The 21,383-nt window shown below is 42.8% G+C and overlaps 1 protein-coding gene across 2 annotated transcripts in view; it reads left to right on the top strand.

The window, feature by feature from the left end:
* LOC120936603 (ceruloplasmin) overlaps window positions 1-21,383 on the top strand; it is a 79,623-nt gene that overhangs the window by 45,720 nt on the left and 12,520 nt on the right. For both annotated transcript variants that reach the window (XM_040349082.1, XM_040349081.1), the window contains exons 11-15: window positions 838-1,050; window positions 10,427-10,631; window positions 13,222-13,361; window positions 16,262-16,390; window positions 20,345-20,451. In XM_040349082.1, coding sequence (XP_040205016.1) covers window positions 838-1,050; window positions 10,427-10,631; window positions 13,222-13,361; window positions 16,262-16,390; window positions 20,345-20,451 — 794 coding nt within the window. The remainder of the gene's footprint in view (window positions 1-837; window positions 1,051-10,426; window positions 10,632-13,221; window positions 13,362-16,261; window positions 16,391-20,344; window positions 20,452-21,383) is intronic.

Here is a 21,383-nt window from a genome sequence, read left to right on the forward strand (position 1 = left end):
CTTGTAAAAGTTTGTTTTTTATTTTCTAAATAGGTTCCTTTAAAGCCGGTTCACACACAGGCGGCACGACTTTGGGGGTGACTCGGCAAGGCGATCTCAAGGCGATTTGAGAGGCAACTTTCAAAATGACTTCAGAATTGAAGTCAATGCAAGTCGCCCCGAATCGCCCCCAAAGTCGTACAGGAACCTTTTTCTAAGTCGGAGCCACTTGCGTCGCTCCTATTAGAACGGTTCCATTGACTACTGTGGACCGCGACTTGTCAGGCGGTTGAGTCACCTGACAGGTCGCCCCAGTGTGAACCGGCTCTTAAGCTAGTGCATTGTTGGTTCACTTGCCTTTTCCTTGGATTTCCCTTCTAAATGTTTTTTTTCTTTGTCTGAATTTCTCACTTCCTGTTCCTCCTCAGTAAACTGTTCAGTAAGCTGTTCTGGCTGACTAAACACCACTCAGATAATGATGGAAAGCTTACTGAGGAGAAACAGGAAGTTAGAAATTTAGACAAAGAAAAACAAATATTTAGAAGGGAAATGGAAGGAAAAGGTAAGTGAACCAACAATGCACTAGCTTAAAGGAACCTATTTAGAAAATAAAAAACAAACCTTTACAACCCCTTTAATGCACAATCTTTGTTTTACCAAATAAACCAGAAATACATGGGGCCATGACACAGGACTCAGGCAGCATTATGAATTTTCCAAAGAGATCCACAGCAGAAGCAGTTTTCTGTTTCCGCTGAGATGCTCTGCTTAATAAATGTAGAGTAAACATTTTTGGACGTGTCATTTTATTGTGAATTCCTAAGGGTTTTCTGTTTTTTTTTTATACACATCATTCAGCTATCAATGGGTACATGTATGGAAATCAGCCCGGCCTGGATATGTGTGTAGGAGATTCCATACGCTGGCACATGCTGGGACTTGGTACAGAAGTTGATATACATGGAATCCACTTTACGGGAAACACTGTTAAAGTGCGTGACACCATAAGGGATGTTGCAAGTTTATTTCCACACATCTCATATTCCATAATAATGAATCCAGACAATGAAGGTAAGTTACAGAAAACTTTCATGCTGACCCTGTGGTAAATTTTAGTATCTTGAGTAACTGCCATGGGTCAAGTATGCAGATAAAGACTGTCTTTTCTCTTTTCTCAGTTGTTATGGGTAACTGGTTAGAAAGCAACTAGACAAGTAGCATTTTAAGAAAGAGGTCAGCAATATAAGTCACTGACAATGGGAATGTCCATTGTAGTATTGCATTTGGGATTGTGTTAAAAAAATAATGGAACTTCACGCTCCCTTTACACTTCTGCATTATGCTAATGCCAATAATGGATGGTTACTATTGTGGGCCATGCACCTGCACTGCAGCACACTACAGCACACATGCCATGCAGTGTATGGTTTTCTGTACTTTAAGGTGCCTCAAAATTATTTAGCTGACTGAAAGCATAAGAACCCCCGCCCCCAAAAAAATGAAATATCATGAAAACCCCTGTCCATTGGCTGAGATACCCATATACCCATAACCTGACCTTGTGTTGCCCCTCTCGTATCTAGTACCACAAAGTACCCGACCACCTAGTGGTAGAATATAACAGTGCCACAAAGCCAAACTTAAGGATCAATGGATCTCTAACAATTAACTACAGTAGCTATTCCTGACAAGGAATTTGGTGAGGAGCTCCCTGACTAAACCCCAGGGCACTATATATATATATATATATATATATATATATATATATATATATATATATATATATATTCCTCAAAATAATTCCTTTCCCCTCATGGCTTTACTCTGGACCAGTTTTTTCCAACCTTTTTTCAGTCAAGGTGCCCTTTTTCAGTCTTGAGGACCGCCAGATTAAAGGCTCACTAATACAGGAGGTTGGGGGTTGGAAAAACCATGCGGTTGAGCCATGGATAAAACAGGTGATGAGGAGGCAACATATCACTTCCTTACCGCCTGCCAAATGCCTCTGAAAAGCTGTCCAAGCATGGATGGATTGCCTTTCTGAGGAGCGGCAGTCCTTGCTGCTTTTGTGAACAAGCCCTAAAAATAATCAGTCTCACCATCTTTGAAAAGCAGTTGTATCCTTAGGCTTCATTTCCACTGGCGTTTTTACAGCCACTGTTGTTAGGCTTTTTTACAGCTTAAAAACGCCTGTCCATGTTTATTTTGTAAAAAAAAAAAAAAAAAAAAAAATTTTTTTTTTTTTTGTGAGCTGCAGCTTTAAAAATGCCGCGGTCGCGTTTTTGAGCGTTTTTGCGCGTTTTTGAGCGTTTTTGCGCGTTTTTGAGCGTTTAACGTCTGGCGTTTTTACAGCTCTACTCTGGAGCTTCAGAACGCCCTGGTCCCGCGTTTTTTTTACAGCTCAAAAACGTCTATGCCACTTGCAGCTCAAAAACGCCTATGTGGGAATGAAGCCATAGAATAACATGGACAGGCGTTTTTAAGCTGTAAAAAACGCTCAGAAACGTGGCTGTAAAAACGCCAGTGGAAATGAGGCCTAAAGGATAAGGGATCATGATGAAAAATGCAAACATACATACACACATAAATTACATACATAAACTCCCATATACCCCCACACACACACACAAATACATACATACCGTAAACTCCAATATACACACGCACACATACAGTGCTCAGCATAAATAAGTGTAGCGCTTACCCCCGGATTAGCCGCTGGTTAGATTTGGGATCGGCGTGTTTAAGTTACCTCAGTGATGTGTCTAGGGATGATGACGGCAATGAGAGCAGTAATGGAATGTCCAGACTGTTGGTTGACGTTTTCAATGCTTTATTTGTCTGGTCAACACGACCAACATGTCAACTTGAGGTAGACAGGACAGGTTGGTGAAAGAAAATGAACTTCGCAGAATCGGGCTATGGATAAGTAAAAGCAGTCCTGCTTTTACAGCAACTCTTTCCTCGTCGCCACTTCAGCCGAAGTTGGTAAAGTGCCCCTGGACAGATCCCTCTCACGAACCTGGCAGCCAGAGCGCCACTTAGAACTTCTGGGAAGGAACAAATCTCTGCCACAGACTTGGCTCTAACTAAATTTGGGTTTAAAGATGAGACCTCTGCCACAGGCCTAGTACTTGAAAGTTTGAACGGTAGAGCGAATCCTCCCGATGTATCTTTTTTGGGGTCACCGACTGACAGTCTGGATACAACCTGTCAGTGTCCGGTCACCCAGATCCCCGATGGTTCGTTCAAGCCCTATTGGATCATCTGCCTCCGGGATCTTCTCAATAGAGATGGGGAACCCAGTAAGTCACTGGGGCCCCCTTTGTAGCATCAGTTGCTCCAGGCCTAAGGAGCCCAGAGTCAGGAACTCCGCGTAGCACGTGCGCCCCGGCCTGGTAGGCCATATCGCCGGGGCCCGTGATGTGCGCACACCCTAAAGGTGGGTGCCGCACCTTGAACCAGGAACCGCGAAGAACCCCGAGCAACGGCCTCCACCACAGAAATACCCCTCCCCAGCATGCACAGCAAGGTCCACCTCTTTTCATTGGCTGCTGGGAAGAAGCGGCTCCGCCTGGACCCCTCTGGCGCCATCTGCCGTCCAGAGATGAAACTGCCTCCCTGGACGCACAGACTGACCCACAGGACAATCCAGGATTGGCGACAGCCAAATTTAACAAATCAATGAATGAGAGCAAATAACTCTCTCATTCCCCACTAAATTTAGTATAGCACCTGTACTGACAAGTACACAGGCGCTACATGAGTACACCACAAAAGATTTGTCAGAAAACCTTTACTTTTCTTTCAGAATCACTATACTACAAACTACTCCCACAAATGCGGACTATTAATTGCTACCAAGATTTGTTCATTTGCGCACACAAAAAGGTACTTTTCCTAACAAATTCATTTAAGACCATAAAAATGAATACACCCCAATGAAAGTCTTAGCAGCAAAGCTAAATTTTAGACAACAAAATCCTAATTGACAAGAATTCAAATACAGGTGATACTATTCATTAAACAAGTGTCCAGCAGACAGTTGATTATTGAAGAGTGTTACTTAAGGAAGAAAACCACTACCCATTTCATGCTGTCACCAATGGCACCACATGGAAGAGAAATGTCACAAGACCTGAGAAAGAAAATCATTTCTTTAAAGAAGAAAGGTGAAGGCTACAAGAAAATCAGCAAAGCTTAACTTATCAGTGAGAATACTGAAGCAAAAGTGATACAAAAATGTAACAAAGATAGAACTGCAACCATCTCACAGAGACGTCTAGGCCATCCAAAGAAGTTAACACCCTGACAGGAGCGTCTTCTGATGAGAAGGGTCGAAGAAAATCGCCATGCAAGTTCACTGCAGTTAGCTTAAGAAGTAGAAAGCCAAACTGGGGTGATTGTTTCCAATGACATAATACAGTGTACATTGCAGAGGAATGGCATGCATGAGTGTCATCCACGAAGGAAGCTTCTCCTAAAGCCCATGCACAAAAAAGCCCATCTAGAATTTGCCAGGGCCTATGCTGAACAAGAGGAAAACTACTGTGACTCTGTACTCTGGAGTAATGAGACCAAGATAAATGTTTTTGGAACTAATGGCTTCAAAACTGTATGATGTCGCAAAGGTGAGGAGTACAAAGAAAAATACATGGTGCCTACACTGATTTCCCTCTGCGTCTGCATGCTCTGCAGGCTGCAGCATGTAACTAACTCAGTCCCAGGCAGCTGCTCTGTCTGACCAGTGGTGTGATTAGAGGCACATTGCAGAACTGAAACCAGCACTAGAGGAAACCGATGCTTCCTGTATAGCGCTGCCTCCTGTCACATGAGTAGGATAAAGGGGGTGGAGTCAGGGGTGAAGCCAATGGGGCAGCAAAATTAGGTTTCGCCTAGGGTGTCAAAAATCCTTGCATCAGCCCTGCACACGCCCTATGATGAACTCATGGGTGCCGGCTCTGCACAAACTTGGAGAAAGAAAAAAGTCCTGGATGGCCACACATCGTTAAAGGCAACTTTATTAATAATGTAAAATCCAATACAGTCACTTCATGTGTAGAAAAAAACAGGAAAAAGCACCTAACGCGTTTCACACCATATGTTGGCGCTTTTCTACACATGAAGTGACTGTATTAGATTTTACATTATTAATAAAGATGCCTTCAATGGTGTGCGGCCGTCCAGAACGTTTTTCTTTCTGCAGTTCATTGATGGTATCATGAATTCACAGATGTACTGCTCCATATTGAAAGAAGATGCTACCATCACTCCGTGCCCTTGGTCATCTTGCACTTACAACATGACAATAATCCAAAACACACATCTAAGGCCAGTGTTGCATTTCTAAAGAAGAACCGGGTGAAAGTGATTTTGTGGCCTAATATGTCAGCTGATCGGAACCCAATCTAACACCTATGGAGAATTCTGAAGAGACAAGTTGAGCATCACTCTCCATCCAGCATCCAGGCTCTAAAAGAGGTCTTTCTTGAAGAATAGAAAAAGATAGATGTTGCAATATGTCACCGACTTGTTCATTCCATGCCTAGAAGACTTAGTGCTGTCCTTAGAAATCATGGAGGTCTTACAAAATATGTAGTAGTTTTTGTTGTGGGGTGTATTCATGTTTGCATTAACCTCCCTGGCGGTATGATTCTTTCAGAAAAAACATGCTAAAAGCGGTACCATTATTTGCAAGGAAATTTGGCGTTTTATATTGTAGGTCTGTAATTTTTAGAAATAACTCACTTAAATCTGACCAAACAAGATTCTAATAGGCATCCCGTGTATTACATTTTTTTAAAAACAAAATTATAAATTATAATATAATAAATAATTATAAATAATTATAACAAATAATAATATAATTATAATAAAAATTATTCAATAATGTAATCAAATCAAAATCACTGAAATTTGCTCAGTTGCAGAATTGTCGCTGTCATTACTTTTATTTTTTTATGACGAATTTCCCCACAAATCGCTATCGCACAATTCTGCAAGTGATTATAATTTATTATCGCTGTTTTTTAGCTGATCTAAAACTATTTTTGACATAAAGGGACACTTTTGGTTGCTATGGACAATCTACAGTTTGCAGGGAGAAAAAAAGGTTTTTATTATATAAAATGACATGCAGGACACTGGGCAGACCACTAGGGACAAGGGGGGTGTGTTTTTTTTACATACAGTACTGTAATCTATAAGATTACAGTATACTGTGTGTATAGTGTTTGTTTACGTTTTTGAATTTGGCGCCGTTCTCCGTCCCCGTGCGTCGTAACGTCGCAGGGAACGGAGATCGGCGTCACACGGAGGCACTATGTGAATCGAGCGAGGTCCCGCTCGCTCACACAGCGCGGTGGCATCGCTGGATCCAGGGACAAGGTAAGTAAAAAGTGCCTGTGGATCTAGCGAGGCAAGCCCGAGACTGACACGGGGTTACCGATAGTAGCAAGAAAATCTAACCCCGTGTCAGTCTCGGGAAGACCGCCAGGGAGGTTAAAGTATAAGTAAACCCCCCTATCGTTTTCAGACAAAGGAAGCTGCCATCTTTGCCTCTGTTTAATCTACAACTTCCATGAAGCTGCACATGTGGTTGACAGTTTGGTTGCAAGCACAACCAATGGGAGTGTTACATTTCCAGCACGTGTTTTATGAATGGGTTTACTTCCGCTTTACCTAATTTGAGTAAAACTGAAGATTTTGTAATCTAAGTTATATTAATAACCTTACTTTCATGTAATGAGCTAAACAAATGTTCTATAAGCCTGGGTTCACACTATTGAGAATTGGATGGGGGGTTTCCCCCACATCCAATTCACATGACATGACATCAATGGAGTCAGTTCACACATCTCTGGAGCAGCTGCTGAGCAAATTGTACAGAGGTCCTGTGCATCTCTGGCTCTGCCTCAGGTCCGAATTCAGGCAAAAATTTGTGCCCGATTCATCCCTCAAATGGAGAACAGGGACACACTGGACCTCTGCTATCACCCGCATCCGTCTGCAGTGTGAACACAGCCTAAAACTCTGTTTTGTCAAAAGTTTGGAAATCGTTCCTGTGTTCACTGAGATAGTGATTAAAATCTTAGGGGCAGATCCACAGAGAGAGTACGCCGGCGTACTTTCAAATTTCCCGCGTCGTATCGTTGTTTTGAATCCTCAAAACAAGATATGACGGCATCTGGGTTAGATCCGACAGGCGTACGTCTTTGTACGCCTTCGGATCTAAGATGCAATTCTTCAGCGTCCACTCGGTGGCGTTCCCTTTGTTTTCCGTGTCGAGTATGCAAATTAGCTATTTCCGACGGTCCACGAACGTGCGAGCGGCCGGCGCATTCCTTTACGTCGTCTCTAGTCGGCTTTTTTCGGCGTATAGTTAAAGCTGCTATTTCGTGGCGTACTCAATGTTAAGTATGGCCGTTGTTCCTGCGTATAATTTTAAATATTTTTTTTTGCTTAAGTTGTTCGTGAATCGGGATGGACGTAATTTACGTCCAGGTCAAAACCAATGACGTCCTTGCGATGTCATTTAGCGCAATGCACGGCGGGAAATTTAGGGACGGCAAATGCGCAGTTCGTTTGGCGTGGGGACGCGCTTCATTTAAATGAAACACGCCCCCTACCCGCCCAATTTGAATTCCGCGCCGTTACGCCGATTGAGATACACAACGCCGTCGTAACATACGGCGCAAAATCTTTATGGATTCGAACCAAAGCCAGGTAAGGTACGGCGGCGTAGCGTATCTCAGATACTATGCGCCGGAGAAGATCTTTGTGGATCTGCCCCTTACTTTTTAAAAGGGGTGTCCTCATTTATGCTGAGCACTGTACATACATAAACTCCTATACACACATACTGCACATGCATACATACATCATCTCCCACACACGTACACAAACAAGCTCACATACACACACACACAGCCTTTTTGCCAAGTGCAGACCGAAACTGCACTTGCATTGCCCAGTGAATGCTTTGTTTGTACTGCTGCCTGTAGGGGGAGGTGGAGAGATCTGGACTCAAGAAAACGCCTCCCCCTTCCACTGCTCTGCTTGATCTCCTGATTGAGCTCCCAGTGTGCAGATGTAGAATTTGGAGTTTTGCTGGTCTATTTAAACAGGGCTGAGACTGGCAGAGCCAGCACACTGAGAGCTTCAACCACACCCAGATGCCGCTGCACCCCTAACGTCCTCAGGAAGAATCATCATTGAGAAAGTCTGCTCTGGACATCAAACACGTCTTTGTTCATAAATTATATTGAGACTGATGGGATAAATAGTTTACAGAACAAAGATCAGGTTGTTTGTCCTTTTCATAGTGCTCCAAATGGTGCAGGTCAAAAATAAACCGTGACAGGTTTTATTTAAAATTCCATATAACAAAAATTAAATGGATAAAAAGTGATCACATAAGAGTTATAAAAGCAGTATGGGATGCTGTAAAGCTGGAACCAACGCATTTGGGTTTAGAAAGCCGAAACGTGTCGGATCCAGCTTTACAGCATCCCATACTGCTTGTATAACTCTTATGTGATCACTTTTTATCCATTTAATTTTTGTTATATGGAATTTTAAATAAAACCTGTCACGGTTTATTTTTGACCTGCACCATCTGGAGCACTCTTTTTTTCTTTTTTCCGTTGTCCTGCGAGCCTGTTAGAATTTTTCTATTTTGCATCTTGCACTGGAGGGTCCATTCGTCCAGTTACTGTTAAGTGTGACACCCATTCCATCAGGGTGATTGGAGGATATACCACCATCCGGGGAGTCCTTGGTTGCAGTGATCCAGGTCTGTCGGGACCACTAAGCGCATGAGACTTACTGTTATACAACAGCTGAGAGTACCTCAATATACTTTTTTTTTTACAGAAAAGTGTTTTTATTCACAAAACAGCATTACAAGATATGCATTAGCCGACAATCAGATTTGCAGAGAAATGGTAACAGTCAGAAACAAGCATTTTCAGCATTTGCAGATAATAAAACAAAGGAAAACAAAAAAAAGGGGATATAATAATAATAAGTTACTGGAGAAAGGTCCGGGAAATAACGCAAAGATTTAGTAGGGAACAATTACCAGCCAAGTGGTCTTTTTTTATACTTCAGGATGTGGAGATATCAGTGAGGCGCTACAGGAAATCAGTAGTATGTCATCTTTTAAACGTGGCTCGGGCTTGTATCCCAGGGTTGTGGAAACAGACAAGGGCCCCATCCATAAGGATGTGGCTTAATAGAGTGGAAGACCTGAACAGAATGGAGGACCTAGTATGGACTTCAAGGCAGAAGCAGAAGGTTTACTTGGAAACGTGGGCGGAATGGAACATATTCAGATACTTGGAGGAGGGGAAGGCCCTGATGGATGTGGATTGAAGGGGGGGCTGTGGGGTCCGGAGGGGGGGGGGGGAGACAAGCAGGTGGGGGGGGGTTTTTTGGTTTTGTTTTAGTTCTGGGGATGGGTTATGGATTGGGGGGTATAAGGGAGGTTAAGTAAAGCGAAACAGAGAGAAACAGTTTAATTGCCCCAATTCTGGCGGGACATCGGTTTCCCGCTAGGAAGGGGACAAAACCGTATTGAGGCAATGATGGTGCTATCAGAGTAGAGAGTCAACCTCGGATGACTGATAGAGGGGAAGGAAATTAGGATAAAATAAGAATATCTAAAATTTTGTTTTTTCTTTTCCTCGTTTACATATGGAGAAAGATATGATGGGAAAATGTTTCTGAGTTTTTTGTGAAATGTATGTTGATATCCCTGTTAACGATTTGAGGGGGTTAAACCAGAGGAATGCCTCCTAGGTTTCTGTGAATTTCTGTTTTTTGCTGCTTAAAATCAAATAAAAGGATGATTAAAAAAAAAAAAAAAAAAGGGGGGAAATAATAAAAGTAAAATAAACAAACGAGGTGCAAGTTCATGGCTCTCTCACCCCCAGCACAACCCAACCGTAAACTACCAGGCGCAGACCCAACCGGAGTCCTCCCCAGAGTACACTAGGGTAAACGACCGTCGCCTCTGCGCCAAATCCTCACATACCTCAATATACTTACATCTATTTTTGGGTGCCTTGGTGATCTCTTCAGGCAACAAGATATCTCACATCATATGTTAATCATTGGAAAGTCATTTTTTCTTTGTGAGGACTTGTATTTCATGCACCAGTTTGTGTGATTGTTCTTTTAATCCGGCCTCATATTTGCGTGGTGCATGGTCTTCATATGGACTTGTTTCACTTGTTTAGTCGCAATTCAAAGTGGGTTCTTTGAATTTATGTCACTATACTTATTGTGCACAACATATTTTTAGCGCCGCACTATTGTTCTTTATTTGTCATTCTACTTTGTTTGTTTGAGTGCTGGCTGCTTTTGTATATACTTTTTGGTTTAGCGCAGTTTTTCCCCCCTTTCCTTTTAGCAGAATGCATTGTTTTCCCTTTCCTCCTCGCAGGTGTCTTCAATGTAGAATGTATGACCACAGACCATTACACTGGAGGAATGAGACAGCACTACACTGTAAAGTCATGTACTGAAAAGAAGGTTGAGTCTGGGCTACATCGGATAAGGACATACTACATTGCAGCTGAGGAAATAGAATGGGACTATGCTCCAAGCCGGACCTGGGAACAAGAGTGGCTTTCACACCACCCGGAGAGGTAACGATGTGTAGATCATACCTCTGAACCACTGATATCTCACACCGCAGTCAACTCCGAGAGTTTAAAAGCAAGGATCACCTTTAAGAAAAATAAAATTAAAATACACATATTTTTACAGATTTTTTTTTTACATTTATTATTTTTTTACACAGGAGCCTGCAAAGCATTGTAGCCATGATCAGAGAATCAGTGTTGCAGTGTCAGGCTCCTGCAGGCACTTCCTCCAGCTCTCTGCTCATACCTCGGTATGTGCCTTTAGTTAAAAAACTAGAGAAAGCTGATTACTGCAATCGTAGTCCATTGAGAACTTCAAGTCCATCTTTAATGGTGGCGGAAGTGACTTGTATTTTATTCTGTCTCAGATCTCTCTGAAAGAACGATACTGGGTTCCGCCTGCACAGTTGCAGTGATTCTAAATGTGATAGCGGCTGCAGAGGAGAGGAACCCCCGTACGCTGTCATGTGGGAGTTCTGGGAGTGGGAAGCGTCATGTTCTTGGTTTTAACCAAATTGGGTCAGATTCTCGTAAGGAGCGCGTATTTGCGATCGGGCGTAACGTATCCTATTTACGCTACGCCTCCGCAACTTTGACAGGCAAGTGCAGTATTCTCAAAGCAAAGTTGCGGCGGCGTAGCGTAAATAGGCCGGCGTAAGCCAGACTAATTCAAATATGGAACATGTGGGCGTATTTTATGTCAATGTATTGTGACCCCACGTAAATTACGCTTTTTACGAGCGGCGCATGCGCCGTCCGTGAAAGTATCCCAGTGCGCATGCTCCAAATTAACCCGCAAAAAGCCAATGCTTTTGACGTTTAACGTAAATGACGCACAGCCCAATTTGCGAACAACTTACGCAAACGACGTAATCGACGGAAAATTTGATGTTGGCCCGACATCCATACTTAACATTGGCTGCGCCTCATATAGCAGAGGTAACTTTACGCCGGAAAAAGCCTAACGTAAACGGCGTATCTGTAATGCGACGGTCGGGCGTACATTAGTGAATTGGCGTATCTAGCTGATTTACATATTCTAGGCGTAAATCAGCGTACACACCCCTAGCGGCCAGCGTAAATATGCAGTTAAGATATGACGGCGTAGGCGACTTACGCTGGTCGTATCTTAGAAAAATTCTGGCATATCTGATTCTTTGAATCAGACGCCAAGATACGACACCTCAGGCCGCGTACACACGGTCGGACAAAACTGATGAGAATGGACCGAGGTTCAGTTTCATCGGTCCAAACCGACCGTGTGTATAGCCCATCGGTCTGCTGTCCTTCGGTCCAAAACTTTAAAACATGCTTCAAGATCGAACCGATGGCCCGCTGCCCGATCGGTCCAAACCGATGGTTAGTACAGAAAAGCGTTGGTTCAAAGCCCGCCATGCTCAGAATCAAGTCGACGCATGCTTGGAAGCATTTAGCATTAATTTTATTCAGCACGTCGTGTGTTTGACGTCACTGCGTTCTGACCCGATCGGTTTTTGGAACGATGGTGTGTACGCACATCAGACCATCAGGCCACTTCAGCGGTGAACCGATGGAAATGGCCCGTCGGACCATTCTCATCGGTTTGGAACGACCATGTGTACGCGGCCTCAGACTCAGAGATACGACGGCGTATCTGGAGATACGCCGTCATATCTCCTACGTGAATCGGGGCCATTGTGTTTTCTAATAAGGAGAGATAAGCTTCTTGGGCCAGATTCACAAACGAGATACGGCGGCGTATCTACTGATACGCCGTCGTATCTCTGTTTCTAACTATGCGACTGATTCATAGAATCAGTTACGCATAGCTAGCCCTAAGATCCGACAGGTGTAATGGACTTACACTGTCGGATCTTAGGAGGCAGTACCGCGGCCGCCGTTGGGGGGAGTTCTCGTCGTAAACCAGCGTCGGGTATGCAAATTAGCACTTACGGAGATCCACAAAGCTTTTTCCCTTCGTTAAGTCGCCGTAAGTGTTAGTTTGCCGTCGCAAAGATAGGGTACCTTTTACAAAGTGTAAAGTTAGTACACCATGTAAAAGTGTACCCGTCTTTCCCGCATCGCTGTCAAATTTAAAAAAAAAAATAATAATTCCCGGCGCAACTCTTTTTTTCCTGATGCAACTTTTTTTCACCCGTCGCGATTCACAAAACCTCAGCGCATCTTAACTTCGCGCAAAGCACGTTGGGAAATTGGCGTCAGGAGCATGCGCAGTACGTCCGGATTTAGGATACACCGCCGCAAATTTCCAGGTAAGTGCTTTGTGGATCGGGCACTAACTTGGAAAAATTGCGGCGGTATAACTTAAATCGGAAAAGTTAAGTTGCGCCCGGGCTACGTGAATCTGGCCCCTTGATCTTAAAGGAAAAGTGTGGAATTGGAAAAAACAAACAAACAAACACACATACTCATCTCCTCCATGCTGCAGCATTGGTGTAATGCGGCAGCTGTCTGGGCTATACCCCGCTCCCAGTTGATTCTGTATATAGAGGTGTTTCCCAGCTATCAGAACTTGTCTCTGTTCCCTAGTTATTAAATTTACTATCCAGAACGTGTATTTGTCATAACATCGTATATTTTTGTTCTCCCAAAGCCCTGGTGATGTATTTTTGAATAAAAGTGAAACATCTATTGGTTCAAAATATAAGAAAGCTGTATACCGGGAATATACAGATGGCACCTTTGCAAAACATAAAGAAAGGACAGAAAATGAAGATCATCTTGGAATACTAGGTAATAAGACAAAACTTTTTAAGGCCAATATTTTTTTGATATTAAAGCAATTCTTAAACTTAAAGCGTTTTTTTTTACCCCAACATTTCATAATATGTGTCTGCTGTACCATGTACTTGTATGATAAAGTATCATATTCTCTTTGTATTTCTTCCTTTGTGTGAAATCCCTGGTGTTCCTGCAAGTTCCTTTGCTGATACGCCCCTCCTGCACAGCCTTTACTGGGAAGCTCAGTGTCCTGCTGCTTCTGTTCCCCCAGCTCTTATGCAGCTGAAACCCAAGAGGAAGGTGATCACTTCTACATTTCTATTTCAAACAGAATGGGTTGTTTTACAAGGTGATCGTTTACAATCACTTTAAATCTGTTGCTGCCCTCGAAACCCCATCTCTGATTTTAACACACGCATTACATTTTTTATTTTATTTTTCCAATTTTTTTTTACTATTTAGTTCCAATAAAAAACAAAAAAATAAAAACATATGTATCCAAAATTGCAACCAAACTAAATCCCTATCTGTCCTGAAAAAAAAAATATATATATAATTGTAGCACTACCCCTGGAGGAGCTGCTGGTTGTTTTGAAAGGCACATTTACCGAAATCCTAGGGGTGGATGATGCGTATTGCATTTGGTAGAAGTAAAGGAATGTCCGCAAAAGGTGTTCTTTGCTGTGCTCTTTATTACCCAGCCGGGTAAAAACAATAAACTTGTGGTGAGGAAAGTAAAGTTGAAGAAGAAGAAGAAGAGAGAACCACAGATTCAGGCGTGATGATAGGGAAACAGTCCTGCTCCCAAGCGTAACACTTCTCTGCGCTACTCCTGCCTGAGTGGGTTTAGTGTACCCGGACATACCTCTCTCACTGACCTGGCAGCTGGAGTATCACTCGAACACTAGGCACACACTCGTTCTCATTCGCATCTCTTACCTCCGGTGACGCGGTTGGGGTAGCAGCCGATGGTAGAGTTAATGTAGAGGAGACAGTCACGGTCTCCTGATGATCAGCGATCAGTGATCCAGTCCACCTTATACCCCTAAAGAGGTTCAATCGGTGGCTCCACCTGGAACAAATAGCTCCGGTATCTCTTGCATCTGGCAAAGGGTAAAAGACGGACAGCCAGCTCCAAACAGCGGGGGCAGGACAGTCCGAGGGCCTCCACGCTACCGCTGGAAAGTAGGACGATTCGAATTCCGGTATCTGTCAGGGGCACTCCAGCAGCAATGTGACTACCATTGTTTTTATTTAATAAATGCGGAATTTATAAAAACTACTACACCGTATTGGAATTCCTTTCATCCTCTCCCTGCTACTTGGGCACGTTATTTGGAGACCCCATACCCCACAGACAGGTGAAGTGCTTTATACATCCAGGCAGCATACCCCCATGCTCTGAGACAGCACCAGGCCTGATCAGGATCGAGTATATTTACATGCTGTAACCTCACAGCAGTGAGGTAAGGGGCCACCCATTCACCACCACTAGAAGAACACCCACAGTGTGGACACCATATAAGAAATTGTCACCCATCACTTATACTCAGCACTCTACCTTGGTAATCTTGGACTTTCATATTTCACCATGCATGTTTTTGTATATCATGCAATAAGACTTTCATAAGTCATTGTGTACTGGGTATCATTTGGTTTGTCACTCATGTTTTACACATTCTTTGCACCTTTAATATAGGATCCGTTTGTTTTTGGCATTTGCACTTTACCACTGCTACAGCATTTGCTGGTAGGATACTTTGGGCCAGATTCACATACAGCGGGTGCAGCGTAACGTAACCGGTTTACGTTACACCGCCGCAATTTTTCCGATTTAGTGCCCCATCCACAAAGCACTTACCTGGAAATTTGCGGCGGTGTATCGTAAACAGGTCCGGCGCAAGGCGGTCCAATTCAAATGGGGCGGGTACCATTTAAATTAGGCGCGCTCCCACGCCGGACGTACTGCGCATGCTCCCGTCGCAAATTTCCGACGTGCTTTGCGCGAAATTACGACGCGCCAACGTTTTGTGAATCGCGACGTGAAAAAAGATTTACGCCGGGAAAAATAAAAGATTTAAAAAAAATTCAAAAGCGACGCGGGAAAGACAGGCATACTTTAACATGGTGGAGTACTTTTACACCATGTTAAAGGTGCACTATCTTTGCGACGGAAATCTAACACTTGCGACGCCGTAACAACGGGAAAAATCTTCGTGATTCGCCGTAACTCCTAATTTGCATACCCGACGCTGGTTTACGACGCAAACTCCCCCCAGCGGCGGCCGCGGTACTGCATCCTAAGATCCGACAGTGTAAAACAATTACACCTGTCGGATCTTCTGGCTATCTATGCGTAACTGATTCTACGAATCAGTCGCATAGATAGAAACAGAGATACGACGGCGTATCAGGAGAAACGCCGTCGTATCTCTTTGGTGAATCTGGCCCTATATCTCTACAGGCAGCATATGTAAGGTTTCTTCCTTGGATTTTGCATTTAGCACTTTATTTGTTCTATATAATTTCTTTAGTAATTAGTACACTAAAATTTGGAACATTTTCCTCTTACTGGGGATCATTGCACCTTGCACTCTTATATTTTTCAATTTCATCAGCTCAGCACTATTTTTTATACAAGTTATTATTTGGTCCAATTTTCACGTTCAGAAAATCGGGTTTGCTAGCAAAACACATCTACTATTTCCCAAGAACTAGACTCATAATGAACTGTCAAGATGTTAAGCAAGTATTGATTGGTGTGAATTAATTGCTCATTCCTACCCAAAATTGTAGTTGATGTTTGAAAAAAAAATCATGAAAATTTCCTTAAAAAATACAAATTCATTGGTTAAAAAAGAAGGGAAAGCTGAGCTTTATTCCCACTTAAAAATATTTGTGTTTTCTTTCAGGCCCACTTATACAAGCAAAGGTTGGTGACGAAATCAAAATTATATTTAAGAACAAAGCCAGTAGGCCTTACTCAATTAATGCACATGGTATTAAACCACAAAATAATGATGTAAAAGCAACTAACCCTGGTAAGTACATATTTAAAAGGCATCATTTTGTAGACCTACTGTAAATGTGCAACCTAAAGTGTATGTAAACCCTAATAATGAGCTTCTGTTTATTTGCTTTCCTGTCCTAGGGTGACAATTCTGTTCCTCCGTGCATACATTAGTATGAGTGAGAGTTGTCACCCTAGGACAAGAAGTGTGTTACTGACAAGGTAACCAGGTGAAAATAAAGTCAGAAAAAAAGAAAACTAATACAGCCACTGTATCTAAAGCTTAGAAAGCATCAAAATGTATATTTTTTGGCCCTGAGTTTGGATAAAGGTTAAGTTCACCTATTGGGGAAAAATAGGAAATGCACATATATTTTTTTCAGGAAAGTATATGTGCATTATTCTTTTTTTTTCACCCTGGAGCCTGTAAAGCATTGCATCCGCGATCAGTGGGTAGCAGGTGCAATTTCAGGCTCCTGGAGTTAAATCCTACAGCTTTCTGCTCGTACCTCTGTATGGGCTTTCTGTTTTAAAACTACAGGACTTGAGAATAAACGCACGTTCTCAGTCCTTTGAAACTAAACGTCCACTTGTAGCAGATCGCTGTGAATGAATGACATGGCTGTGCAGGATAAGCCCCATTCAGCCACTCCAATTTTAGAATGTGACAGTGGCTGCGGGGAAGAGGAAACACCACCTGTTGTCATGGGGGGGGGGGGGGGAATCATGGGGTGAGGGAACTTTGCTGGAACATAAAATAAAATTGGTGTGCCACTTGTTATATTATGGACTGTAAATAAATTGATAACTAGTGTGTGCTGGGGGTTTTCTATAGTGATGTGTAATACATGTGTAGCGCTACCCCCTCAGGAGCCACTGGTTGTTGTTGGGATCGGCATATTAAGTTACCTCTCGTTGTTGTCTAGGGGTGTAGTTGATGAGTAGAGCAGTAAGCGAAGTAGTGAGCGAATGTCCAGTCAGTGAATAAAGGTTTTCAAATGCTTTATTTCCAGGCCCAACATGGCCAACATCAACATGAGGTATAGCAAAAAGGTTGATGAAGCAAAAGAGAACTTTGCAGTATCAGGCCTGGATAAGATCCGAGCAATCCTGCTCTCAACAGCACAGTAGTAGTAGTTACAGTTCGTCGCCACTCTAGCCAGAGTGGGTGAAGTGCCCCCGGACAGACTTCTGCCACAAGCCTGGCAGCCGAAGCGTCACTTTAGGTTGCTGGGAGGAAGGGCCTCTGCCACAGACCTGGCTCTAGGGCCTCTGCCACAGGCCTAGTATTTTGGATGAACCGAACGGATTCAGCGAATCCTCCCAGTAGATTAGATTAGGGTCACCGGGTGACAGCTGAAGTGTACCTGTCAATGTCCCAGTCACCGGATCCCAGATGGTTTGTTGAAGCCCTGTTGGACAACCTGCCTCCGGGTTCTCCTCAAGCCGACCCCCCATCAAATGGCACACAGCCTGGGATCTCCTCAATAAAGTTGGGAACCCAGTAGGTCACTGGAGTCCCTGTCAGGAACATGGAGCTCCGCGTAGCATGTGACTCCGGCCTGGAAGGCCATCGCCAGGGTCCTTTGGATGCGCACACCCTGAAGGTGGGTGCCGCACCTGGAACCTGGAACCCACGAAGAACCAAAGAAAATGGCCTCTGCCACAGATATACTCTCCCCCAGCATGCCCCGCGAGGGAAAACTCCTCCAATTGGCTGCTGGGGAAAATCGGCTCTGCCAGAACCCCTCTAGCGCCACCTATCGCCCAGGGATGGGATCGCATCCCTGGAGCGCAGACTGACCTACAGGACAGTTTAAGAATGACAGCAGCCCAAATTTAGCAAATTGTGAATGGGAGCAAAATAACTCTCCCATTCCCCACTAACTTTAGCGTAGTGCCCATACTGAAAGTAAGGGGGCGCTACATATGTGCCATCCGTCCCATTATAATGTGCATTAGTACATATATTAAAAGCAATATGAAGTTCTTAAAATATAGAAAGAGTACAAATAAAGTCCAATTTTCAAAAAGTGCTGTATAAAGTGGCTAGTATCTGTATAAAGTACAAATAAAGTCGGATGTTTATAAAGTGCTGTATAAAGAGGCTAGTCTTGGTATAAAGTACAAATAAAGTCCGACTTTCATAAAGTGCTGTATAAAGTGGCTAGTCTCTGTATAAAGTACAAATAAAGTCCGACTTTCATAAAGTGCTGTATAAAGTGGCTAGTCTCTGTATAAAGTACAAATAAAGTCCGACTTTCATAAAGTGCTGTATAAAGTGGCTAGTCTCTGTATAAAGTACAAATAAAGTCCGACTTTCATAAAGTGCTGTATAAAGTGGCTAGTCTCTGTATAAAGTACAAATAAAGTCCAATTTTCATAAAGTGCTGTATAAAGTGACTGGTTCTCAAAACTATCAATCTTCAGTGCATGCAAATCACTCTGTGCTCCCTTTCTCATCCACCTCACTTGCCAGAATTCCTTGACCCCCTATGCAGCATAAGTGGGTCTCAAGCGCTTTTAGCATGTGTAATATCTCCTCTTGTGACTCCAATATCCCAGCATAATAAGAAGTATTTTTCCCCAGTCCCTTTCCAATATGCGTGCATGTGAGAGGAGGAAAAAAAACTGGAGACAGGATCCAATAGTGTAACTTCTTTTTTTATTTAAACCATAAAAACATTTAAAATCCACTCATTCTGTAAAAATGCTTGCATTACATACAAGCAATACATAGCACAGGTATTACTTCCTGTAATTACTGGCGTTACACCAACCGGAAAAAGGAAAGCAGCAGTGACGCATTATTTATGTGCTGGAACAAGTTGCATGTTGTTCCCTAAATCAGCCTTTTTCAACCAGGGTGCCTTCAGGTTTCCTCAGGGGTGCCTGAAATTGCCCCAAAACTGTATACCAGCCAGCAGGTGGATCAAAGATGCTTCTTAGTTTCAAAGTTGCAGGTTTTCATTGTACAGCATTACCGTGGAACCTTGGTTTATGAGTCACGCGGTTAACAAGCGGTTTGAATAACAAGCAACTTTTTGTTTTTATTATTATGACTTGGTTTGCGAGTGTTGTCTTGCAAAACAAGCAGAATTCAAGCTAATGGGGTGTGCAGTACCACATTTGGCCAGATATGCAGGGGCACCGGTGACACTTGGAACAGATCGGAGCTGTTCCAAGCCGTTCGAAAATACTCAGAACCACTCAGAATCACTCAAAAATACTAGGAATTACTCAGTTCCCGAGTGTTTCCAAACCTTTCTGAGGGTTTCCGAGATCAGCTGAGCTGTCCCCGAGTATTTCGGAGGCTCTACGGCACCCCCCACCTCTGGCCACATGTGGTATTGCATGCCATAGAAGTAAAAGCGGTACAAATTATCTTCGTTTCCATTGACTTCTGTGGGGAAACTCGCTTTGATATGTGAGTGCTTTGGATTACAAGCATTCTCCTGGAACGGATTATGCTCGTAATCCAAGGTTCCACTGTACAACATTCCAGCCGCTGGTATCCTAATAACCAATGATTTAATGTGTTAATAAGAAGGATGTCAGGCCCCTGCACATCATCCTTGTTTGCCCCTCACCTGCTCCTTTCCATCAGCACTGGGGTCACATTAGAGTGAGAGAGAGAAACATTGCAATACTACTCAGAACCAGGGTGCAAAGGTGATATTGCTTTGGAAGAATAAATCACGTTGGGTGCCCTACATGTGTGGATGTTGCTGCGTTATGTATTAGTTTAATTGTTTACATTTTAGAATGGGGTGTCTTGAGATTGTACATAATTTTAAAGGCTGCCTTGACTGACAAAAGTTCTAGAAACAATGCCCTAAATACAGGTGTAACATATTTTTAAAAGGTTAATTTAGCCTTTACATGTATGCATTTTTCCTAAATTACTGACCAGTTTGTCTACTGTACTTAAACAAGTATCATTTTACTTAATCCTTATGAAACCATATATTTCTGTGGTTTGCAGGTAACGTGGAAACCTATATATGGATGGTCCCAGAAAGATCTGGACCTAGCAATCAGGAGAAAACATGTTTGACTTGGGCTTATTACTCCACAGTTGATCAAATTAAGGTAAGAAAAGGGTGATTTGTGCAAGTTGACCTTCCAAATTTTGAAATGTCAATCCCATTCAATGAACATAAACCATTATAAAAATAAGGTCACAAAGAGGAATCCCTATATAGAATACAAAGTAAGTTGCGCTAAATGAACATATTATAAATGTGGATGGATGGTAAAGTCCAAAAAAAATTTCAGCAAAATAAATTAAGTCCAGTTCCTTGAAACATATGCTGAATAAAGTGTTGAACTCCAAATGGTATCCTTCACCAGGTGAATCACCAACATAAAGTAAGGCTGTACTCTTACCCCACACGGTGGACCCTCTGTTATGGAAGGTCAGACAAGCATAGGAAACTGTCAGCTCCTGGCGCCAAGGGGAAACGGTGGTATAAGGAATGTACCTATCTCCAACAGCTCCTCCAGATGACTGGATCAAAACCTCATGTCCGCCAAACAGATTCCCCAAAAAAATAAGAAGGGGGCCTTCCAATAGTGTAAAAAAAAACTTTTAAAAGGTGTTTTAATCAGACACTGTGCACAACATAAGATACACAGTACATATAAAGCATAAAAACTGCAGTATAAAATTCAAAGTTTAAAAGAACTCGTGGTGGCGTAGATAGCGTCTTGTCGCCCGACTGATTTCGTCACTACAAGGACTTCTTCTGGGGTAGGGGAATCCCTATATAAAATATAGGAAACCAGCATATTGTTCTTTGTAATCAGCCAATGCTGATTGGGAAAATAAAGCAGAGGATGCCTACAGTAAGTTGTTAACAGGTAGTCAGCTTTGCATAACGTTTATGTACTGAGTAAACTCTTTCTTGGCCAAGTTATTATTGTATTTTACAGTATTACATCCTCTGCCTAAGTTATATGTTATGAGAGAAGCTATTTCCACTCCATATTAATTGTAAGAAATTTCTGAGAGCTTATATACA

Source organism: Rana temporaria, chromosome 4, assembly GCF_905171775.1.
Source record: "Rana temporaria chromosome 4, aRanTem1.1, whole genome shotgun sequence".
Classification (NCBI taxonomy): Eukaryota; Metazoa; Chordata; class Amphibia; order Anura; family Ranidae; genus Rana; species Rana temporaria.